Source organism: Nicotiana sylvestris, chromosome 9, assembly GCF_000393655.2.
Source record: "Nicotiana sylvestris chromosome 9, ASM39365v2, whole genome shotgun sequence".
NCBI classification, from domain to species: domain Eukaryota; kingdom Viridiplantae; phylum Streptophyta; class Magnoliopsida; order Solanales; family Solanaceae; genus Nicotiana; species Nicotiana sylvestris.
The window spans coordinates 151,808,854-151,834,485 of record NC_091065.1 but is presented as its reverse complement, the minus strand read 5'-3'; the positions used below and the strand labels follow the sequence as shown (position 1 = coordinate 151,834,485).

Genomic DNA, 25,632 nt, shown 5'->3' with positions numbered 1-25,632 from the left:
CGGGTTGGATCTGCGTCAAGTATGCAGTCCGCAGACCAGTTATGCGGTCGCATAACTCGCCGCTAAAGTCTCCCTTCAAAATTTTCATGCTGAACCTGCGATGGATGTGCAGCCCGCGAAAGGATTATCGGTCTCATAATGGACCGCAAAAAGACCTCCAAAATTGGCTTTGTTTTTGTTGCACTCTGTGGCAGATCTGCAGTCCGCGAAGTGGTTCTGTGGTCGCATAGTGGAATGCAGAAATGCCATGTTATGCAAAAATCATTCTTTTAAAGCCCCGAGTTCTAGGTAAAATTTTATGGAGCCTTACAATTATCACCAAAATTATTACCAATAGATTAAAGCCTTTCCTGAATACTATTATCAGCCTCTAACAATCTAGTTTCTTAACAAATAGAAAGGCTAGTGATTATGCTATTATCATCAAAAGCTTATTCTCAAAATGAACAAATATCATGGTAAGAAGCATAATATGATCCTTAAAATAGATTTAGAAAAAGTATTTGACCGTTTAGAGTGGTCTTTTATTCATAGAGCCCTTGCCTATTTTAGGTTCCCACCAATATTTCTAGGCTTATCATGAATTGTGTAACGACAAGTAGGATGGATGTGCTTGTCAATGGATCTAGAACTAGTTTCTTTTCCTCTAGTAGAGGTATTAGGCAAGGCAATCTTATGTCCCCCTATCTATTCATCCTTTGCATGGAACTATTATCTACTTTAATTAACCACAAAGTCGTCAATAGTATTGGGACCCGATTACGATTGATAATATCAATCAACAGTTATCCCTTTTTTTTTTGCGGATGACCTTACCCTGATGGCAAAAATTAATGATAAGTTTGCCAACACCATTAAACAGTACCTTGAACAATTCTGCACTCTATCGGCCAAAATATAAAATAAGGCAAAATAAAAAATTATTATTTCAAAAAACTACCCCAAAGATACTGCTTTTAGCCTCTCTAGCCTTCTCAACATTAATATTAGCCATACCTTTGGAAAATATCTAGGTTTCCCTATTACAAATTGAAAACCTAGGGCAACAAACTACCAATAATATTCTTGATAACATGCTATCCCGCCTGGCTGCTTGAAAGACAAACTACCTTTACATAGCTGGGAGAAGCACTCTTGCCTCCTCATGCCTTAACTCATTCCCTAACCATGTAATGCAGTACCCCTTGCTTCCCTCTAAGGTTCTCAAAAACATAGATAAAATCCAACGCAATTTCATATGGGATACTAATGACATTTCTAAAAAGCTTCACCTTATTAACTGGGACACCATCTCTAAAGATAATAAGGATAGTGGATTGGGTATCCGCTCCCCCAAAGATAAGAACACAGTAAACCTAGCCAACCTAACTTGGAGACTTCTCACATACCCAAACCCCTTGGGCAAAAACAATCATAGGTCTTCATGGATCTAGGAATAACCTTAAGTCCTTGTCTTTCATTTGGAATAGCATAATTCACGGATGGAATATTTGCAACAAGGGAATCACTTGGTTGCCCAAAAAACGTCAAACCTTAGTGTTTGGAATAGCCAATAGTTATTCAAAATGTCACATCTATGCCAATGCATTAATGAGCCTCTAACTCAAGCTGACATAAAACTCACCATTAGAGATATCTGGGTAAATGACAATGGGGACCTATTCAAACTTTCTATGACACTTCCCACAACTTTGAAAGACAAAGTAACAGCTATCACCCCAAATACGAACAACATTGACATCCCCATTTGATCATTCAATACCAATGGCCTGTTTACTACAAAGACTTGTTACAATTAATTAATTTTCACACTTCAAAAAACAAGTATTTTAGTTGGATCTGGAACCTACAATGTCGGAACAAAATTAAGTTCTTAATTTGGAAATGCTTTCATGGTAGACTGCCCTGTAGAGCTTACTTAAGCCACATTGGGATAAATGTGATGATGTCCATCTCATTGAAGAAGTATTAGGCATGTGCCTAATAAGAGTTTTCTTTGGTTTGGTAGCCAACCTTGTTGACTTGGTTTGGTTGGTAGCCAACCTTGTTGAATTAGTTTGGTTTGGTAGCCAACCTTGTTGAATTGTGAAAAGTGTGTGTAAATTGTCAAATATTGTAGGCTTTAGAGGGTGAAGCTTTGGCTATAAAAGGAGAGCTTCAACTCTCATTTCTTCACACCAACAAAGAGAGAAAGAAAGAGTGAGGTTTCACAGACAAGGTATAAGAAAATAGTCTGTGAGGAAAATAGAGAGTGAGCGATATTGTAGTGAGGTGGGAATATCAAAAGAGGGTTATTTCTTTTGAGTGTTGTAGTGGTCTTTGGAGTATTTATCTCCGACCTACAAAGTGTAAAATTCCTTACTATAGTGATATCAGTTGCTCCTCTCGGGGTCGTGGTTTTTTCCCTTATTCAGAAGGGTTTTCCACGTAAAAATCTTGGTGTCATTGTTACTCTTTTATTCTTGTTAATTACCGTATCTCGGTGCTACATTATTATTCCGCTTTATTACCGTGAATATTATTTTGGTAAGGGGTTTATTCCCAACAACTGGTATCAGAGCACAGGTTCTGCTCGTTCACTGAAATACTATTCACTGTCGGTAGTACTATACTTGGTGAAAAATAAAAATGTCCGGAGTAAAGTACGAGGTAGCAAAATTCAACGGAGATAACGGTTTCTCAACATGGCAAAGAAGGATGAGAGATCTGCTCATCCAACAAGGATTACACAAGGTTCTAGATGTTGATTCCAAAAAGCCTGATACCATGAAAGCTGAGGATTGGGCTGACTTGGATGAAAGAGCTGCTAGTGCAATTAGGTTGCACTTATCAGATGATGTGGTAAATAACATCATTGATGAAGACACTGCACGTGGAATTTGGACAAGGTTGGAAAGCCTATACATGTCCAAAACGCTGACAAATAAATTGTACCTGAAGAAGCAGTTATACGCCCTACACATGAGTGAAGGTACGAATTTTTTGTCACATTTAAATGTGTTTAACGGACTAATCACACAGCTTGCCAACCTCGGAGTGAAAATCGAGGAAGAAGATAAAGCCATCTTGCTATTGAACTCGTTGCCATCTTCGTACGATAATTTGGCAACAACCATCCTGCACGGTAAGACTACTATTGAGTTGAAAGATGTCACATCGGCTCTTCTACTCAATGAGAAGATGAGAAAGAAGCCTGAAAATCAAGGACAGGCTCTCATCACAGAAGGTAGAGGCAGGAGTTATCAAAGGAGTTCGAACAACTATGGTAGATCCGGAGCTCGTGGGAAGTCAAAGAACCGATCCAAATCAAGAGTCAGAAATTGCTACAACTGTAATCAACCAGGTCACTTCAAAAGAGATTGCCCAAATCCAAGGAAGGGCAAAGGTGAAACCAGTGGCCAGAAGAATGACGACAACACAGCCGCCATGGTGCAAAATAATGATAATGTTGTCCTCTTTATAAATGAGGAAGAGGAATGCATGCACCTGTCAGGTCCAGAGTCGGAATGGGTGGTTGACACAGCGGCATCTCACCATGCCACACCGGTAAGAGATCTTTTTTGCAGATATGTAGCAGGTGATTTCGGCACAGTGAAAATGGGTAACACAAGTTACTCAAAGATTGCGGGGATTGGTGACATTTGTATCAAGACAAATGTCGGATGCACATTGGTTCTAAAGGATGTGCGGCATGTACCTGATTTGCGGATGAACTTGATCTCGGGAATTGCTTTAGACCGAGATGGATACGAGAGTTATTTTGCAAATCAAAAGTGGAGACTCACTAAGGGATCATTGGTGATTGCAAAGGGAGTTGCTCGTGGCACGTTGTACAGGACAAATGCAGAAATATGCCAAGGTGAATTGAACGCGGCACAAGATGAGATTTCTGTAGATTTATGGCACAAAAGAATGGGTCATATGAGCGAGAAGGGATTGCAGATTCTTGCCAAGAAATCACTCATTTCTTATGCCAAAGGTACAACTGTAAAACCTTGTGACTACTGTTTATTTGGTAAGCAGCATAGAGTCTCATTTCAGACATCGTCTGAAAGAAAATTGAATATACTTGATTTAGTATATTCTGATGTTTGCGGCCCAATGGAAATTGAATCAATGGGCGGTAACAAATATTTTGTTACTTTTATTGATGATGCTTCACGAAAATTATGGGTTTATATTTTGAAAACCAAAGATCAGGTGTTTCAAGTTTTCCAGAAATTTCATGCTCTAGTAGAAAGGGAGACGGGTCGAAAGCTAAAGCGCCTCCGAAGTGACAATGGAGGTGAGTACACTTCAAGGGAATTTGAAGAGTATTGTTCAAGTCATGGGATCAGACATGAAAAGACAGTTCCTGGAACCCCACAGCACAATGGTGTAGCCGAGAGGATGAACCGCACCATTGTGGAGAGGTGAGAAGCATGCTCAAAATGGCTAAACTGCCTAAGTCATTCTGGGGTGAAGCAGTTCAGACAGCCTGTTACCTGATCAATAGGAGTCCATCAGTTCCGTTGGCATTTGAAATCCCAGAGAGAGTTTGGACCAACAAGGAGGTGTCCTACTCGCATCTGAAGGTGTTCGGTTGCAGAGCTTTTGCACATGTACCAAAAGAGCAGAGAACAAAGTTGGATGATAAATCTGTTCCCTGCATATTTATCGGATATGGAGATGAAGAGTTTGGGTACAGACTGTGGGATCCTGTAAAGAAGAAGGTCATCAGAAGCAGAGATGTAGTCTTCCGAGAAAGTGAAGTTGGAACTGCTGCTGATATGTCAGAAAAGGCGAAGAATGGTATAATTCCTAACTTTGTTACTATTCCTTCTACTTCTAACAATCCCACAAGTGCAGAAAGTACGACCGACGAGGTTGCCGAGCAGGGGGAGCAACCTGGTGAGGTTATTGAGCAGGGGGAGCAACTTGATGAAGGTGTCGAGGAAGTGGAGCACCCCACTCAGGGAGAAGAACAACCTCAACCTCTGAGGAGATCAGAGAGGCCAAGGGTAGAGTCATGCAGGTACCCTTCCACAGAGTATGTCCTCATCAGTGATGAGGGGGAGCCAGAAAGTCTTAAGGAGGTGTTGTCCCATCCAGAAAAGAACCAGTGGATGAAAGCTATGCAAGAAGAGATGGAATCTCTACAGAAAAATGGCACATACAAGCTGGTTGAACTTCCAAAGGGTAAAAGACCACTCAAATGCAAATGGGTCTTTAAACTCAAGAAAGATGGAAATGGCAAGCTGGTCAGATACAAAGCTCGATTGGTGGTTAAAGGCTTCGAACAAAAGAAAGGTATTGATTTTGACGAAATTTTCTCACCTGTTGTCAAAATGACTTCTATTCGAACAATTTTGAGCTTAGCAGCTAGCCTAGATCTTGAAGTGGAGCAGTTGGATGTGAAAACTGCATTTCTTCATGGAGATTTGGAAGAGGAGATTTATATGGAGCAGCCAGAAGGATTTGAAGTAGCTGGAAAGAAACACATGGTGTGCAAATTGAATAAGAGTCTTTATGGATTGAAGCAGGCACCAAGGCAGTGGTACATGAAGTTTGACTCATTCATGAAAAGTCAAACATACCTAAAGACCTATTCTGATCCATGTGTATACTTCAAAAGATTTTCTGAGAATAACTTTATTATATTGTTGTTGTATGTGGATGACATGTTAATTGTAGGAAAAGACAAGGGGTTGATAGCAAAGTTGAAAGGAGATCTGTCCAAGTCATTTGATATGAAGGACTTGGGCCCAGCACAACAAATTCTAGGGATGAAGATAGTTCGAGAGAGAACAAGTAGAAAGTTGTGGCTATCTCAGGAGAAGTACATTGAACGTGTACTAGAACGCTTCAACATGAAGAATGCTAAGCCAGTCAGCACACCTCTTGCTGGTCATCTAAAGTTGAGTAAGAAGATGTGTCCTACAACAGTGGAGGAGAAAGGGAACATGGCTAAAGTTCCTTATTCTTCAGCAGTCGGAAGCTTGATGTATGCAATGGTATGTACTAGACCTGATATTGCTCACGCAGTTGGTGTTGTCAGCAGGTTTCTTGAAAATCCTGGAAAGGAACATTGGGAAGCAGTCAAGTGGATACTCAGGTACCTGAGAGGTACCACGGGAGATTGTTTGTGCTTTGGAGGATCTGATCCAATCTTGAAGGGCTATACAGATGCTGATATGGCAGGTGACATTGACAACAGAAAATCCACTACTGGATATTTGTTTACATTTTCAGGGGGAGCTATATCATGGCAGTCTAAGTTGCAGAAGTGCGTTGCACTTTCAACAACTGAAGCAGAGTACATTGCCGCTACAGAAACTGGCAAGGAGATGATATGGCTCAAGCGATTCCTTCAAGAGCTTGGATTGCATCAGAAGGAGTATGTCGTCTATTGTGACAGTCAAAGTGCAATAGACCTTAGCAAGAACTCTATGTACCATGCAAGGACCAAACACATTGATGTGAGATATCATTGGATTCGAGAAATGGTAGATGATGAATCTCTAAAAGTCTTGAAGATTTCTACAAATGAGAATCCCGCAGATATGCTGACCAAGGTGGTACCAAGGAACAAGTTCGAGCTATGCAAAGAACTTGTCGGCATGCACTCAAACTAGAAGACAGTGCTACCTCCTCTGGATGAATGAGACTGGAGGGGGAGATTGATGATGTCCATCTCATTGAAGAAGTATTAGGCATGTGCCTAATAAGAGTTTTCTTTGGTTTGGTAGCCAACCTTGTTGACTTGGTTTGGTTGGTAGCCAACCTTGTTGAATTAGTTTGGTTTGGTAGCCAACCTTGTTGAATTGTGAAAAGTGTGTGTAAATTGTCAAATATTGTAGGCTTTAGAGGGTGAAGCTTTGGCTATAAAAGGAGAGCTTCAACTCTCATTTCTTCACACCAACAAAGAGAGAAAGAAAGAGTGAGGTTTCACAGACAAGGTATAAGAAAATAGTCTGTGAGGAAAATAGAGAGTGAGCGATATTGTAGTGAGGTGGGAATATCAAAAGAGGGTTATTTCTTTTGAGTGTTGTAGTGGTCTTTGGAGTATTTATCTCCGACCTACAAAGTGTAAGATTCCTTACTATAGTGATATCAGTTGCTCCTCTCGGGGTCGTGTTTTTTTCCCTTATTCAGAAGGGTTTTCCACGTAAAAATCTTGGTGTCATTGTTACTCTTTTATTCTTGTTAATTACCGTATCTCGGTGCTACATTATTATTCCACTTTATTACCGTGAATATTATTTTGGTAAGGGTTTATTCCCAACAAAATGTAGATCCTGTGTGCACAGTGTGCAAAACAAGCGAGGAAATCATTAAGCATATCTTTCTTGAATGCACCATTGTGAGGGATTTTTGGAGCAATTTAGGTATAGACCCCTGCACCTGGGCTAATGATGATAACTGGATCCTTAGTATTCGCGATCTTAACGTTACCCTTATGAATAGTATTATTAACTGGACCAATGCCTTTACTTTTGCTATATGGAATATTTTGACCAATAGGAATAAAAATATTCACGAAAATATATCATACGCGCTTCACTTAAGCAATATTTTTAAATTAGCTGTGGAATACAAACTTCTTGCGGAGAAGGAAATCATCCCTCACAATAAAAAGCCCATTGTTGTAACATGGCACAAACCATCACATGGATTTTACAAGCTCAACATTGATGGTTCCTTCATGGAAAACTCGTCTATTTGTGGCTTTGGTGGTCTCTTTAGGGATAGCAATGGCCACTGGATACTGGGCTTTAAAGATACAAATTATGGATCACCACCACTTCAAACTGAACTGTTGGCCCTAAAAGAAGGAGCCCTAAAAGAAGGACTGCGTATTGCTCATGAACAAGGCTACAACACCACTGGAAGTTGAAACTGACTCGACATATGTCATTAATGGTTTGGATCATGGCAATACTATATTTAACACTGTTATTCACGAATGCAGGTTGTCAATGCTCTAAGTGAAGCTCCAAATGATCCAACACAACTTCAGGCAAGCTAATGGGCATGCTCGCAAGCTGACAAGGAATGCTCTCCAACAGTCCAACGGCAGGTCTGAAGTATTTATCACAACCTCCACATTTTGTTACCAATGTGTTAAACTCAGATTATGAAGGAACTGTTTATCTAGTTAAATATCTTAGCAATGATGTTTGCACTAAGCTTGCATCTCTAGGTAATCCAAATGTCCTTAGGGACATGTCTAAGTACTGTAATAGCCAGCTTAACAATGTCCATATGGACCTATATGTAATGGTTTAAACCATATTCCCTAGTATTAATATATAATGATCCCTGTTTATCCAAAAAAAATAAAAAATTTGAAGAGATATACCCTTAAGAGATTCACTATTGTAATATTATATATCTAGAGGCGGATCTAGACTTCTTATTTTATGTGTTTAATCTTTATGTTCTAGTCACTCAACTCACTATATTCTATGTCCAAAAAACTGGGTTCATATGAGCACAATACCTATGTTTTCCATCCCCCACAGATTACACTATGAGGAATTCTAAGAAAACAACACAAAGTATTAAAAGTCGGGCATATTAATTAGAATCTTGTGTAAAATATTCTTACGATTATGTCATTATTGTAAGGAACTCTCTCATCTTGTCAGTAACGCTCATATTTGTATGTGAATCACAAATATGTATATATTATTTATAAATACTTCTCATAGCGCTAAAAAAGCTAGAAAATATAAGATGTACAGTAGAAAGTGCCTAATTGACTTGTTTGCAAACATGGGATTTTACATACATCTAGAAGAATAATCGGCCTCTTTATTATATTTCAGTGTCAATTTCAATTTGCTCTGTTCTGCAATTTCCTTGTTCGGCTTGGAACCAACTGCTGATGGCATCTTTGTTCCAAGACTTCTGCATTGCCAACTTGGGAGCACTTCTCCCACCTTTTAACTTGTATTTGATTTATGAAAAGTACTGAAAATTATAATTGAGAAATACACAATTTTTGGAGACCAAACAAATTTCATATTGTCATTTTCTTGTAATTCACAATAACTTTACAAAGCCATCAAACAACAAGGCAATAGAACACACTTTTTTAAGAACTTCATTTTCCGGGGACGAAGTTTGTGGCATATGCCCAAGCATTATTGTTAACGGGGTCTGCAAGATGGTCAGCAAGGTTCTCCAATGGACCCTTTCCAGTGACGATAGCTTGAACAAAGAATCCAAACATGGAGAACATAGCAAGTCTGCCATTCTTGATTTCCTTTACTTTAAGCTCAGCAAAAGCTTCCGGGTCATCCGCAAGACCCAATGGATCGAAACTACCGCCAGGGTAAAGTGGGTCAACAACCTCACCAAGAGGCCCACCAGCAACACGGTAACCCTCGACGGCTCCCATCAACACAACTTGGCAAGCCCAAATTGCCAAGATGCTTTGTGCGTGGACCAAACTTGGGTTGCCCAAATAGTCAAGTCCACCCTCACTAAAAATCTGTGATCCAGCTTTGAACCATACAGCTTCACCGAATTTGACACCGTTACGGGCTAAGAGCTCAGGAAAGACGCAACCAAGAGCTCCAAGCATGGCCCATCTGCAGTGAATAACCTCTAGCTCACGGTTTTTGGCAAAAGTTTCTGGATCGGCCGAAAGTCCAGCAGTATCCCAACCATAATCACCAGGAAATTCACCAGTCAAGTAACTTGGGGAGTTACCAGAGAATGGACCCAAATACTTGACACGATCAGGACCGTACCATGGGCTACCCGAGGAGACGGGCTTAGCCTTGATAACAGTCTTTCTCATGGTGACTTTTCCATTTCCAATGATTTCATAGGAAGATGGTGAGAGTTTTACTGCCTTTCCGGCAAAAGAAGGGGAAGAAAGAGACATTGTAGCAGCTGCCATTGTAGAAGGAAGATAAGAAAGTAGTCTTGACTGCAGCTACTACAGAAAAAGAAGAGTTGATTTGTTGCTTGAGTTTCATATGCCTTGCATCAAGTGCATATAAATGACTCAGAAGGACCAAAGTCCTTATCCTAGAATATCGTTATCCATTTTCTGATTGGTGGATGACAAGTTTAACTTGGTTGTCCATTTGACAAAGTTCAGCACCATTAAACATGACTAGATTTTTTCAGATACATTTTGTCTAAAAAATCTAACCCAATACAAATTTCATCTGTCACCGCCAATACTAAGTTGCCACGTTTCATAGTGGATTATTGCGGTATCCAGTTGACCAAGAGCGCATATATTAGAGCAACTCATGGCCATGCATGCAAGAGTTCACACACTTCTGTTTGGCTGGCTATAAAATAATAGGACCATTACTTGTATGAGTGGTGTATATATCTCTTCATGAGACAAAATAAAAATAAAAATAAAATAAAAACTTGAAATTTAGATAATGCAAGTCCAAGTGTCCCAACAGCTAAGCTCCCATGGTTAACTGGGGTTTGTTTGACTAAAAATATAAATCCTGGTTCAAATAATTAAATTTATGTAAGCAAGGGTTAATCTTAGCTAATAATAATGTTCCCAGATCTTAGTTTTAAAAGAAGCAATTAATATCATATAGATTTGGACGGACAGTATTGGTAACACATGATAAATGTTCTGGAAAATCAGGAATAGTAATGTAGCATATAATATTCCTTGAACAACAATAAATGATATTTGATTAAATAGGAGGAATGATTCTTTTAATAAAGGGTAGAATAAATGAACCTTCCACCTGACCATGATTGATAGACAAATCCTCGAATGATCGAGGATTTCTCGGATCTGATGGTAAAGTGTAGACAAAAATTTCTGTGAAAAGGTGATCTTCGTATCAAGTGAGAGCCGATTTTGTTTTAGTCAAAGTGTCTTTTTTACAAAATGAATATCACATGCCCCCTATCATTGTCTCTTTTTATTTATTTATATGGGACATGTTACTAGAAAACCCTAATATTACAAGTGCAAAGAATATCCACTAGAATATACTCTTTAGTATCCTATCTGACCTCAACCTCGGCCCTTGTTGACACCTCGGCTGCGGCTCTGGTCCACTCTTCGACCGCAGACTATGCTGCTTCTTGGACCAACTTGACAAATAATGATTTGGGGATGTTTCCCTCAAAGCTATCTTGGCCTAAATATTCTAAAGACAGATTTTGACCCATACAGGATTAAGGTATAACTTGTAGTGGAGGTGAAATGTTTTCTTTTTTTGAGTTAAAATAAGAGCTGTCTTACCATTAATTGAAGTAGTGAAGTGACTAAACCCTGATTATGGATATAAAATGGCTTGTATGCAACTAAAAGTAATGTTATGGAAATTAATTTAATTTACAGCATCTTAAAGCTGAATGGACTTTCGGTCTCCACATATATTGCTCATCAACCATTAGTTATGATTTGGCAAGGAAGTATTAATTAAATGAAGGTTCTTTAAGACCATCTGCTATTGTATAGGCTATTGTTATCGGGTGAGATTTTATCTTTTCTTTATATTGCATGAGCTTTGACTCGAAAAATTCATTCTTTTGATGTAACGGATAATCTTTGTAGGAAGAACTAAAGCGCACAAGCAAGACAATCACAAACAGTACTTCAAGTTAATTATCATCATTTGTCTTACGTTGCAATGATTAATTAGTTTTTAAAAAAAAGTTATACGGTAAGATATTGCTTTGCTTCTAATATCTTGCATCAACATTTCTACTCCAATTATACAAAAAATTCCACAAAATTGATGAAATAAACCAATAATTTAGTTAATAAAGGCACAATTCCATGCTGAAACAGAATATATTGGTCTGTCATGCCAACATATCATCAAACTTCCTTTTTGACTAATTATCTTGTAACCATCTCCACCATAAGCTTCTACCAATCTCTTGGCATCTTCCATAATATCGTACCATAATCGCACGGGTCTAAATCCTCCACGTGTCAATCTCACAATCCACTTCCCAAATCTTTCATGCCTTTCCTCCCTTTCCAATCCTTCACATGCCACCATATTTTCTATTTCCTTCCCTAGCATTTGTTCCACTGCTACCCTCTCTTCACACAATGAACAATTAGACCCTTTAAATGTGGTATCAATTGAATCAAATAATGCACTATAATAATGCAATCCTTCCACAAACCTATCCACTAGTTTGCTCAAATTGTGGTCAGCTTCTTGTTCCACTAGGATCAACACTTTTGGTGACAAGGAATGCAACATTGTTAAAAATTCACTCATTCTTTTGCAATCTTTGACGTTATTATTGTTGTTGTTCTTGTTTAGGTTGAACTGTGAATTGATACGATCGTCTTCAACCAATAAGACGTGGAGATTTAGTACTGATACGAATGCTAATGACTCACCTGCTTTTACCTTGAGCATATCTAATGTTAGCTCCCTGAGATCAACATTCAAAGAATTGAATTGAAAGGAAATGTCTAAGGCTTTAGCTTCTTTTTTAATCCTTGATGCCATTTCTTCTAACATGGCCTTGTTATTGTTCACACAAGTAATCTTCAAATTGGGAGTTTCATTTGGTAAATTAACAATATTTTTTAGGAAAGGTATCCACAATTTTGTGTCTCCAGAACCCAAATCGACAATATGGATTATACGATCCTCAGACATGGCTTGGATCAATACCCTGTTAATTACTGCATATGCAAGGCCCAAATATGGGAAGGCTTTAGCAAAGATGATTCGAGACTGATCGAGATCGACAATTCTACTAGGTACCTACAACAAAAATGGATCACTTTTAACAGTAATTATTCAATTATAATAAGTTATCCCTGTGTTCCATTTTATATATTAGTACGAGGGTCAAACTATTTAACTTCTGATTTGAATATGGACATATGTTCTTTAAGCTTCTTGAAATAAAATTAACATATTTAGAAACTATATAAAAAGTAATACTCCCTCCGTTCAATTTATGTGAACCTTTTCGGAGCATAATAGTCAAATTGATTATTTTTTGTGTGAATTCGGACACAATATTTTCAATTAAAAATTTTAAAATATAATTTATATATTTAGAAACTACATATAAAGTATTATAAGTCACAATAGTTAACAATTTTAAATATTAAGAAAATTTACAAAAATCTTGGTCAAAGAAAACCTTGTTTGACTTCCCAAATAGTAATAGGCTCACATTAATATAAGTCACAATATTCAATACATCAAAAATATATTTAAAAGAAAACCTTAGTAAAAAAAATCTGCTTTCTCAACTCAAAAATAGGTATAGTACCACGTAAAAAAAATGTAAGAACAGGGTAATTGCCGGTACTTTATTTTCTCAATTCAAGTATTACCGGTACTCCATGATTTAAGGCCTTGTAGATGCCAGGCCAGCGCTTGACAAGACGGATGGCTAAGGACGAGGCGAACCAGGCGGCTAGGCGCTGCATGGAATCACCGGTGATCGATGCAAGTTGGAGAATTTGGGACAGGCACGCGTCGGCGTGGTGGAGATTACCGGTAGAAGCATGATTAGCGCAAGTGAGCAGTAGTTGGATTAGTTTGACGCCTCGTTCTTTGGGGTTTAAGGCATCCGTAGAAGCATCAGTAGTGGTAGTGGTACTGCTGGTGGAAGACGATAAAGTAAGGGACAAGGTAACGTCTGGTTTTATTGCTGGAGATGAAATATTCATGATGAATTTCTTGCAACCAACGTTCAAGATGAGGACATTAATATTTGAAAGGGTGCATTATGCCACTCTCAATTAATAATATGGAGCAGGTGAATAGGTCGAAAAGCTAATTTTTGGACTTGGGCAAAGTAGCCAAATGGTGCAGTACAAGAATGATATATGCTTATTACATGTAGTTCTTGACAGCTTTCAGCTGTATTATTCTCTTTCTGGAATCTTCAGTACAGCCACCAAATAAAGACAGTGTTGTTCTTCAGTGGGAGATAGTAGGACTTTAACCACACTTGATAAAACGTGACTGAAACTATTAGAAAGAGTAAACTTTGTTCAAAGGCCACATTTTTAGCCGGCGTTTGGACATAGAGTTGATTAAAACTTAAAAAAAAAGTTTTTAAAGTTGTGTTAAAAAATAATTTTCGGAAGTTGAAATTGTGTCCAAACATAAATTTTATTTGTTGAAGTTTCGTAAGCGGAAAAAAGATTTTCACCCAAAAACTGGCTCAAACCAGTTTTTGAAGCTTGAAAATTTTTCTTCAAATTTTTTTTATAAAAGTGATCAAATTTGATGTTTTTAATTTTTATGAGAAAAAAAAAATCTATATCCAAACGGGAGCGCAAGGCTTAAGGCATGCAACACTTCTCGTAACGTATTAACGTCAACAATACACTTTACAATAAAAGGTCACCCTTACAAAAGCGTTGCTTTTGGGAACACTTGCTAGACTTTGTTTAAAATAAGTATGGTGTTCGGCCAAATTTGTAGTAGTTAGTTCTCCAGTGTACGTCAGTGAAAAACTAATTTTACAATTATAGAATGCATCGTCATTTTTCTGCTTATATAAAATTAATTAATTACTATTAAGATTCGAGACCAACCATTCGTCTCTATTCGTTGTCCTTCACTCGGGGTCTCTTTCACGCATTACTAATTAAGCCCAATTACATGCATGGTCAAGATTTGCCTAGTTTATTAATCTAATTAATTATGTAACCTTTGGTTGAAAGAGATCCGCAATGATTCATATGCTTACATATTAATCCCGTCCAAAAGTTAATTTTGAGATAGACTCCACAATCCATTAAACTATGCTTTACACTGACTATACCTACCTATGTTTTTGTCATGGTGCAATTGGCATGTAAAGAATTTTATCCCTTTTCTGAACAAACAATTACAGGAAAGTCCATAAACAAAAGTTAAAGAAACAACTTTTTGATGTGTAAATTGTATTGAGACGCAATAATACCTTGCTTTGATGCTTTGTGTAATCAGCCGTCTGGTATTATGCAATAGGGAAGAAAACAAAAATCAATCTAAAATTAGAAAGTTTAACTTGTCTAGGGGATTCTAGCTATGTCTCACGTAAATTTCTAACGATACTTTTCTTGGAGAATTATATACTCCCTCTGTTCCAATTTATGTGAACCTCTTTGACTGGACACGGAGTTTAAGAAAAAAATGAAGACTTTTGGAATTTGTGGTCCTAAACAAGTCCAAATGGGGCCCAGAGTATTTGTGTGGTTATAAAAGCTTCTCATTAATGGTAGAATTGTAACTTTAAGCTAAATTGTTACCAAATTTAGAAAGGGTTCATTCTTTTTGGAATGGACCAAAAAGGAAATAAGTTCACATAAACTGGAACAGAGGAAGTATACTTTATGAAAAATAGGACATAAAATAAAAAGATTTATATAAGTGTGTCACGAATTAGTGAGACACAATTTGAATTAGAGATCAAGAAGGAATTGAGAGGGGCCCCTTAGTTAATTATAATTGTTTATCAGTCCTTATGTTATAGCCTCCTAGTTTAGGAATATTACAATTTAGTCTATAGTACACAGTCTAATGAATCAAGGACACCTGTCCATTAGGTACCAATGGCCAGTACAACTGTGCCTTTATCATTATATTATGTTTCTATGCATTGTAATCGGCAATCAGATTTTATGAATCCAAATTACTGTTTTGCTTAGCTTTTGTTCATTCTTTTCCTTTCTTTGTTCACGAGCTGCCTTAAATCCAACTGTTGTAGCTCAACACGCTACATTTTGGTAACAGAGCATCCATCTTGGGCAACCATGGTGGATAAGACCCGACACTCCGACGACGGGGGTGGTGCTTCCAACCTCGAAACACAGATCCAAGCTTTCATAACAACGAGGATTGAGGACTTGGAGGAGTTGCAGAAGAAACGAGAAATTGCAGACCAACGTTTGGAATCGTTGGTTGTGGATATTCATCGGAGGGAAGCTTTCCGGCAGGATATACAGTCTAACATGGCGCTAGCTCAAGAAGGTACGTATTTGGAGTCGGGACAGTCATCTGTTCATGGAGCTCCTCGAGCTACGTTAACACAGGTAACCCCATCGTCAGCAACAGGGGTTGCGCATGCCAAAAGGTAAGTTGCCTTTCCCAGAATTTGATGGTAATAATCCTCGAGCTTGGATTCGGCGTTGTGATCATTATTTCAACCTGTACCGTGTCCCTGAGGTCGAAAAAATGACATATGTGGCCATCAATACCAGGGAGGCCATTGATAACTGGTACGATTCTTATATGATAGACCATGGAGGTTATGTTACTTGGCCCCAATTTTGTGTTGATATTTGTGAACATTATGGTCAATCCAAGGCCATTAATAAATCACAGAGTTCAACCGATTGCAACAATGGGCTGATGTGGACAGTTTCCAAAAGAAGTTCGAGGATCTACGCTGCCATGTCTTACGAGCTAGGCCCCATTTAGATGAGGCCTATTTCATTGAATGCTTTGTGGGCGGCCTAAAAGAAGAACTTGGGCCCTTGGTTGGTGTGGCTAACCCACAAACTTTGTTAGACCAAACGTTACGAGTGTTCCCTCGATGCTTCGTAAAAATTTCGCGGGGCGTCCTATTTGGACTCCCCGTTTTAACCTGTAGCCGTTTTGTCTTTTTGTTTGCACCCGTATCCGTTTTTTTGTTAAAAGCCATTTGAAAAGACTATTTTGCCCTTCTTTATTAAAAGACTACTTTCTCTCCAAGTATACGCTAGTCCTCTACTGTTTCTGTCTCTCACTCCTGTTATTCGCGTTTTTTGACTTGTTCGTCTCTGAAATCAAACGGTTTTCGTTGTTGTTTTGATTTTTCAACTGCTAGTCGTCGTTGTTCTCACATTACGATTTAATCACAGGTACATTGCATTAACTTTCTGGGTTTTATTTTATGATTTAATTTCTGGTTTTGATTTTGATAGTCATGCATTAGTTTTACTTTTACGATTGTATTTTTAGGTTTTTTGAATGAGTGTTTATGTTGTTGATGAAAATTCTATATTTATGTTTTTTGAACGAGTATTTAAAAATTTTGAGAGTTAAATATATGATACTATTTAAGAGCTGAAGTATTATTTGTTTTATAATAGTTCATGATACCTTAGATAAACAGAATTTTGTGTTTTGTTTTTTTGTCAAAACTACATCATGTTTTTTTGCTGAATGTTTTATGTTTGTAACTGGTGAAGTCCAGCTTAAGGAGTTGAAGTTTTTGTGTTTGTTACTGGTGAACTTCAGCTCTAGAACTGAAGTTTTTGTTTTATAACTGTCGAACTTCAGCCTTCTTAGGTATTGAAGTTTTAACTGATCTTTTTGATAATGTCCTGATGTTATTTTTTGTAACTTTTACTTTTTTTGAACAGATGGCTCCCAAAGCACCTAAAGATCCTAATGCAACTAAAGTAGGCAAAGCACCTAGACAACCTATAATACCCCCAGGTCCTTATATCCCTGCTCTTCCACCTACAAGGCCAGTGCAAAGATATTTTGAGTTTGGAGATTGATTTAACTATAAGGGTTACTGGAAGGGGAACCATGATTTGAAGAAATTAATTGCAACTTTTTTGACTCCTACACAACGGGATAAGCTTACTAATGGTACATTTCAATACATTATGGCTATGAAGAATTTCCAATGCAGCATGAAGTTGGTTCATTGTCTGTGTCTTTCTCGAATATTCACCAATGATCAAGACTCCATTAGTTTCAAGATTTTTGGTCATGAAGTTTCCTTCACCCTTGAAGACTTTCACATTATGTGTGGTTTGCGGATCATAGCACATAATATTGAAAAACTAATTAATCAAGAGAACAATATTCTGAAGCGGTATTTTGGTAAGTCCAAGGGTGTGACTTTGAAGGATATTCAAAGTTTTATGACTCGCAATGAAATTCCAAAGAATGCTGTGAATCACGCGCATGTATGCGAGAGTGATGATGATGCTATTAAGCTTATGGAAATTCTTGTTGTAGAGTCTATTTTGTTTGGGAAAAATACCGAGTCATGTGAGATGGAGGAGTATACATCTATTGTTGAAGATGATAAGGTTTGTGCTGAATATCCTTGGGGTAATATGGCTTATGAGAAGCTCATTTATTCACTGAAACATGCATTGGACAAGCAGAACAAATTACATACAACTGAGTATAAACTTGGTGGATTTCCATATCCGTTATGTGCTTGGTTCTATGAGTGCTTCCCAGATGTTCGGGAAAGGTATATAAGAGAGGATGAGTACCTTGATACCCCTCAGGTTCCCAGGATGTTATGTTATGTATGTGTGGGAGAGCCTAAATTTGCTGAACTTTATTATATGTTCAGTACTCATGAAGTTACTTTTTTTGTCTTTGTGTTAATATGTTGATGTATTAGTTTTTTTCTCCTCATAATATACTTTTTTGTATTAAACAGAGATATCGCGACTTTAGGGTATTGGATATAATTCCTACAGAAGATGAATTGAATTCAATGCCTTTAATTCGTTCAAAGGTAGTTAATGCAATTCCTTCAACTGGTGAATCACCACGTATTGTGAGTCGATCAAAAGAAGCGAATCGAATTCTTATCATTGGTGAATCACCACGTAGTCGAAGTCGATCAAAAGAACCAAATCGAATTCCTTTTATTGGCAAATCATCTCGTACCCTGAGTCGTTCTACCCGTTCTACATCTGACTTTGATGACAATAAATTACTTGAGACAATATGTTCTGTAAGTTTTGATCTAAAGTTTTTTGGTTTTGTTTTTGTAAAAGTACAACATGTTTTTGAGCTAAAATTTTTTTCTATATCTGAATTTTTGTTGTTTATCTATTTTAGAGGTTAACGACGGAGGTTCAAAGGCATGCAGAAAAAGAAAGAAGCACGATCGTGAACGAAGTTTTCGATAAGTTTAAAAAGGATGAGTGATCTACTATTGTTGATGCAGTTTTTGTAAAAGTGAAGGTAAGCTAATTTATAGAGAAGTCTTTTTATTTTTGCTGATGTTATTCAGATTAATCATTGTTAGTAATTTTTTTCTAGGAATATTTCGATGAGAAGTTTGAATAGTTGTTTAAGATTGTCAACAAATCAAATAAAATGGACGATGACAATTTTGATTTGAGTAACCATCGAGAATATGATAGGGTGATTGACTGTTACGAACCTCCATCGGATATTAATGCATCAAATAAAGTCGCAGATGTAAATGTTACACATGAGGAAGCGTCTTTTGAAGGCGATCAACATGTTCAGAAACAAGTTGAAGAGGAACGTTTCAGTGCTGATATATTGAGCAGAGATGTAAATGATGAAGAACAGTTAGCAACTGAGAATGTTGGAAGCAAGCAATGTGCAGATAATCAAGTTGAAGAACATGCTGCTCATGATCCATCGCGTAAAGTCGCAGATGATAATGCTACACGTAAGGAAACGACTGGTGAATGTGATAAACATGTTCAACAACAAGGTGCAGATGATCAAGTTGTTGGTACTGAAAAACATGCATCGAGTTGTTCTTTGGAAAGCGATATTGGACAGGGCAATTTGTTTGACGGAGCACTAGCTATTTGCAAGGAAGTTTTAGGTGGTGATACGCAGGAAATTGTTACTACAGGTATAAAGTGTGAAGTTTATAATAGTTCATAAAAATATATAACAAAAAAACACAAAACATGAAACAAAACTTTAGTTGAAGATTTTTTTTTGTAGCTGTCGAACTTCAGCTCTAGAGCTGAAATTTTTATTTTTGTAACTGTCGAACTTCAGCCTTCTTAGAGATTGAAGTTTTAACTGATCTTTTTGATAATGTCCTGTAGTGAAATATTCACTACAGGTATAAATTTTTACTATGTTATTTATATAGAAAAACTAGTTGATCTATTTCCCCTCTTTATGAATATGCAGTGGAAGTTGAAACTAGTTGTGTTTCAATTGACACAACTCAAAAAGTCTCTTATGATGCCGAATTAAATGAAGGTAGAGTTGAGAAAAACCTTCCAGATAATACTCCAATGCTCCTCGACGTTGGTGCACAATTGAATGAAGTTGGAATTGCTGATATCGAGAAAGGCATGCAGCCTGGGGAAACCACAGCGGAAGACAAACGTCAAGGTATTCTATAGATCATGAATTTATTACATTTGATCGAAGTATATTTTTTACTGTTTGAAACTTTACATATTTTATTTTCTTTGTTGTGTTTTTGAATGATTTTTCAGAAAGACTCGAGGCAGCTCAAAAAGAATTTAGTAAACTTATGCAGCTATATCAAAAAGGAGAAATACATTTATTCACACCTGTTGGCTCACAGATAGGTGTGAAATGTGTTGGTATTACTTTACAAAATTTAATCAGTATTATTTATATTTTTTTTCCGCATGAAAATACATGCATATCTGAAGGTAAAGGAAATGGATATGTTGGAATGCAAACACCATTTGTGTCTCAACACTTAGACCAGATAATTATTTTCTGCAATTCGATTACAAGTTGTTTTTTTGCCTAATGTGTGTTTTGTATCAGTTTTATTTACGTTTATATTTTCCTTGCTTTTGCAGATATCATCTGATGCATCGCAACTTCTTCCAAATTCTAAGAGAAGGAAGATTTCCAGTTCTCCTATGTGTGACACCAGTGATATCCCCAACTTCAATTTATGTTCATTTTCACTTGGTAGTACACAAGGGACTGATTCAGAAGGTAATTCTGCTGCTGTTGTTGTTCGTGAAGAGAGACAAGAATGTCATGAACAGTAGGGAGTTGGTCAAGTATCTGCCACTATGGCTGTGGTTTCTCCCCCTGCTGGTGAACAACAACAGTTAGTTGTGATAGAGTAGCAGGAAGAGAAAGTGAAAGGAAAACCAGAAAAAAAGGGAAAAGGATTCGTATGGAGAGTATTTGGTTGAGATCTCCTTACGTAGTTCATAAACGAAAGGAAATGAGGCAAGATTGGAAAGTAGGAAAGAATATACGAAGGTGTCCTTTCCATTATGCTAATCAAGACAGTGGATTGATGCAAAGATTTACAGAGTGGTTGGAGATGGATGCTAGTGAATATGATTCCAATCCATTCAGATTAGCTGGAATTGATATTCGAAAATCATTCTTTACCGAGCTTATGGATCCTAACTCTAATCTTGCGGATGAAGTACGTTATTAAGTTTGTTTTTTGAATTGATTTTCAACTGTATTTCCCTAAACTTTAACTTATTTTTTATAGTAAAGTTTTTGTACTGTAATTTGGAAAACTTCAGCTTTATTCATACTAAAATGCTGAAGTTTTTAGCTTATTTGCTAACACTTAAGCCTAATCGTGCTGAAGTTTTTGACATGCATTCTCTAGTTTTTTTTTAAAACTTTTAAATTAAACATGCTGAAGTTTTTAGATTAGTTTCTAACACTTCAAACTGAATATGCTTAAGTTTTTGTCATGTTGTTTGTAGTTTTTTCACATGTTATCATTTGTTGTTGTTCATTTGTAGCATATGGATGTGGGCGTATATTACTTGCTCCAAAAATATTGTTATCACCTTCCAGCTTATCCAAAATCAAGATTTGCAGTAACTGATTTAATTTTTGATCCGTATATGACTAAGCAGGCTCGTATTCATCCTTCAGAAGAATAGATGGATAAAATTAGAAAAAGGAAGCAAAAGAGAATGGAGGATAAAAAAAAGAGCAAATCAAAGAGAAAGAGGATATCCAAACAACAGGTTCAAGAAGAAGAAGAAGAAGAAGCGGTTATTCAGCCACTTACGGACTTTAGTTGGTTTGAGGAAGAATCAACGAATGAAAAGGTGGCCAACTACGTAAAAGGCCTCGACCTTTCCTGTGGTATCTCATGGGCATCTGCCAGAAAAGTATTCTTTCCATTTCGACTTAAGCCAATGATGGCCCAGAGATCCACACACTACTTTTTTGGAATTCTGGACTTTAAAGATAAATTTATATATGTGTATGATTCCATGGGCAGTGTAACATATGAGCGTGCTGTTGAACATGTCAGAAATTATGCCCGCTTGATCCCACACTGTCTCAAATGCTTGAAAATTGAGGCACACAATAAATTTTATGGGGATAGTCCTGTGGAAAAATTTCAAATTAAGTGGATGAGCTCACTGCAGCAGACTAACAAGTACGTGTTTCGCATATGTTTTACCATGCATCTTATGTTTATTATTTTTTTCCCTTGTGTTAACTATTTTTCATATGTTTTTTTTGTAGTGTTGATTGTGGTGTATTTGCTCTTAAGTTAATTGATATGCGGTTGAATAAAGAAGATGTCTTCAATTTCGATCAAAGTCAGTCATTGACCTTCAGGACAGAATTGAATGCCAATCTTTGGGCTCATAGAAAGTGGAAAAAAATAGCGGCTATGAAACTCCAGAAGAATAACAAGGACATGATTATGGAGATTTTGAAGAGACTGTGTGTGAATTTTTTGATTAGAGGATTGGTTGCACATAATTTGTATTTTGTGAATATACATTAAGTATTTTTTTATTTCACTTTTGTTCATACAAATATGTTTCTGTCTTTTATTATGAATTTTAAGTACATTTTTGTTGAAAAAACTTAAGCATGAAGTAAATGATTTCTGCTTTTTAAGCTGAAGTTTTAGTTAAAAGTCATAACAAAAGTATCGACTGAAGGACAAAAACTTTCGCTTATCAAATGTTGATATTTTTAGAAATACACTAAAAAACCTCAGCACGTTGAGCTGAATTTTTTTTTTGAAAAAGCTGTACGAAAAAAATATTGAATCCAACAAAAAAACTTCAGCTTATCAAGAGCTGAAGTTTTTAGAAATACACTAAATAACTTCAGTAGAATGTGCTGAAGTGTTTTGAAGAAGCTGTACGACAAAAACTATTGAATTCAATACAAAAACTTCAGCTTTATCAAGGGCTGAAGTTTTTAGAAATACACTAAAAATCTTCAGCACATTGGGCTATATTTTTTGCATTTTCTAGCTACTTTTTGTCATTTATCACCTATATCACCTACTTTTTGTGGCCTTATTTTTTACTATTTTTTTATTGAATTTACCAACTACTAGCATTTACCTCTTGTTTTGCCAACTACTTATCTTGTTACATTCAATTTCTCTGAACAAAAAACAGTTAACAATATCTTCAGCATTTATAGATATTAAATTGATTAGGTGCACTCTTTGGCTATATTAATGATCTCTTCACTTGAAAATTTTCATTGTCATCCATAGACTTCTATCATATTTCTTTAAATTTATATTCAAAGAAAAACAAGAAAATGTTGGCAGAGACATGTTTATTGGTGTAGCAGGGAGTTCATGGGAAGCAAAGATAATGAAGGAAAAGTCTAAATACTTCATATGTGAAGGAGAGTGGCCAGATCAAACACTCGAGTTTCTCAACAATTTTCTCTTTTACTAGTTGATAAATCTAACTTTTAGTAAAATTGTCCTGGGGCTCGAGTATTTGATGTGGCCACTCTCCGTCACATATGAAGTTTTTTGGACTTCTCCTTCATTATCTTTGCTTCCCACGAATTCCCAGCTGCACACCAATAAGCATGTCTTTGCCAACATTTTTTTGTTTTTTTTTTCTTATGAAAGAAGACGGGAGTTGCTAAGAAATCATAGTACTAAACTTTGTCAACCTGTGTATGACAAAAAACGCTTTGGTGGAATTAAATTTTGGTGAAATGGAGGGTGACTGTCTTATAGCTCATGGTGCTGTAGCGAATTTGCATGAACGACTTTTCACACTTAGTGAGCCCTCACAGATGCACATATGTGGAAAATGCAATAATATGGCAAATGTAATTCAGAGGTCCGTACAAGTTGGTAAAGAAAGGTGCTCGTATTGCCGTTTTTGTGAATCAGTTGAAGACATAGTGAAGGTTCATGAAATTTTGTTAAGAAACCCAATAAGAGCAACTAGGACATGTCTATGGCGAATATGAAGACACTTTGTCAATTTTTTGAATAGAGAATAACTTGTAAACAAAAAACTAATTTTTTTTCAAGGATGTAAGCGAAAACAAAATTGGATTGTGTGAATATACATTATTTTGTGTGATTTATGTGACATGTTTTAAATTTTTGTTCTATTCACATTAATTAGTTTTTTAGTATACTTGGATTAATTCAAATATGCTAAACTTCAGTATGAAGTAAATAACTTCTGCTTTTAAGCTGAAGTTTTGGTTAAAAGTCATAACAAAAGTGTCAAATGTAGGACAAAAACTTAAGCTTTTTCTGCGTAAGTTATTTGAAAAAGCTTTACAACAAAAAATATCGAGTCCAGGATAAAAACTTTTAGCTTATCAAGTGCTGAAGATTTTAGCAATGAACTAAATAACTTCAACACATGGAGCTGAAGTTATTTGAAAAAGCTTTACGACAAAAACTATCGAGTCCAGGAGAAAAACTTCAGCTCATCAAGTGCTGAAGTTGTCAGAAATGAACTAACTAACTTCAGCTCCATTAGCCGAAGTTTTTGAAAAAAGCATTTAGAACAAAACTATTGAATGCACGATGAAAAACTTCAGCTTATTATGTGCTGAAGTTTTATAAATGCACTAAATTACTTCATCACATTGGGCTGAAGTTTTTGAAAAAGCTTATGACAAAAATTTCAGCATGTTTTGGTATTTTTTTTAAGTTGATACTTATCTTTTTTGTATTTACTATCTACTTTTTGTCTTTTGTCACCTACTTCATCTTTCATTTAAATTTATTTCACCATATAGTAAATGATTCGAAAAGTTATTTTTCAGACTGAAGTTATTTTTTTACTATAGAAAAACTGTGTGCTTATTAGGGCTGAAGTTACATTTCTTTTTGCATTTACCACATATTGTTTTACCACCTACCTATCTTGTTTCATTCAATTTCTCTGAACGTAAAACAGTAAAAACACCTGAAAAGTTACTTTTACATTTATAGATATTAAATTGATTAGGTGAGCTCTTTGTCTATATTAACAATCTCTTCACTTGAAAATTTCATAGTCATTCATAGACTTCCATCATATTTCTTTAAATTTATATTCATCCTTAGTCTTTCAGCTTTTGTTAAAGAAAGAATGTCTGGTGGAAGCGGAAGTAGGAAGCCTAATTTTGATGAAATCATGCATAAGTGGGAGACTTTGAAGTGTGAGTGGTACAATAACAAACCGATGACTAATCTTATGCTTTTGTGGGATCAAATAAAGGCTGATTGGGAGAGAATCAGGCCACAATTCTTTGCCAATGAATCATTCCAGAACAGGCTTAACCTGGAACGTAGTTGTGGAGGTTATTCAACCTTGTTCGACAAGGTTGTGCATCAGTTTGATAGTTTTCAGTTCCCTAGCTGGAACGACTATTCCAAGCTGCAAAACAACATGAAGACTCTTCTTTCTCTTATGGACAGAGTAATCATCGAACAAAGTCAGCTGCGTGATGAATTCGACAAGTTGAAGATTGATCTCCTTGGATTCAGTGGTCTTTTGCCCGACTACCCTATAGTTATCTCCGATACTGATGATGATGAGATATTTAGAGAAATTGAGGAGTACTGTGATGATGATGATGGTGGTGGTGATGATTGTTAGTATTTGTAATCCTTTTTTTATGTTTTAATGCTGTTTTTTTTTGTTTACTTCAGCCCAGAGAGCTGAAGTTTTTAAGTTCATTTTGTATAACTTCAGCCCTGAGAGCTGATGTTTTT

The 25,632-nt window shown here is 36.6% G+C and overlaps 4 protein-coding genes across 6 annotated transcripts; 2 read left to right on the top strand and 2 right to left on the bottom strand.

Moving 5' to 3' along the window:
* Positions 1–8,983: 8,983 nt before the first annotated feature.
* Positions 8,984–9,982, bottom strand: LOC104212175 (chlorophyll a-b binding protein 40, chloroplastic). The gene has a single exon (XM_009761383.2). The coding sequence runs from the start codon at positions 9,890–9,892 to the stop codon at positions 9,089–9,091; it is 804 nt and encodes a 267-aa protein (XP_009759685.1). The 5' UTR covers positions 9,893–9,982; the 3' UTR covers positions 8,984–9,088.
* A 1,762-nt stretch (positions 9,983–11,744) lies between these two features.
* LOC104212174 (scarecrow-like protein 3) lies at positions 11,745–13,645 on the bottom strand. The gene is made up of 2 exons (XM_070158105.1): positions 13,307–13,645; positions 11,745–12,722 (listed from the first exon to the last, which is right to left on the bottom strand). Exons 1-2 carry the CDS (start codon positions 13,643–13,645, stop codon positions 11,745–11,747), a joined length of 1,317 nt encoding a protein of 438 aa, XP_070014206.1.
* Positions 13,646–15,724: 2,079 nt separating this feature from the next.
* On the top strand, positions 15,725–18,296 carry LOC138868103 (uncharacterized). The gene is made up of 2 exons (XM_009761381.2): positions 15,725–16,044; positions 17,318–18,296. Exons 1-2 carry the CDS (start codon positions 15,725–15,727, stop codon positions 17,358–17,360), a joined length of 363 nt encoding a protein of 120 aa, XP_009759683.2. The 3' UTR covers positions 17,361–18,296.
* An 80-nt stretch (positions 18,297–18,376) lies between these two features.
* On the top strand, positions 18,377–22,381 carry LOC104212173 (uncharacterized). Of its 3 annotated transcripts, XR_707297.2 has the most exons (8): positions 18,377–18,666; positions 18,774–18,899; positions 18,978–19,551; positions 19,842–20,048; positions 20,156–20,251; positions 20,495–21,084; positions 21,536–22,071; positions 22,161–22,381. XR_707297.2 is itself a non-coding variant. In XM_070156542.1 (6 exons), exons 3-6 carry the CDS (start codon positions 19,035–19,037, stop codon positions 20,503–20,505), a joined length of 846 nt encoding a protein of 281 aa, XP_070012643.1. In that variant the 5' UTR covers positions 18,377–18,666; positions 18,774–18,899; positions 18,978–19,034; the 3' UTR covers positions 20,506–21,126. The 3 variants fall into 3 exon arrangements, 1 of the variants encoding a protein (XP_070012643.1); XR_011402385.1 differs by lacking the exon at positions 20,156–20,251; XM_070156542.1 differs by lacking the exons at positions 21,536–22,071; positions 22,161–22,381 and having other exon boundaries at positions 20,156–20,266; positions 20,495–21,126.
* Positions 22,382–25,632: the final 3,251 nt, after the last annotated feature.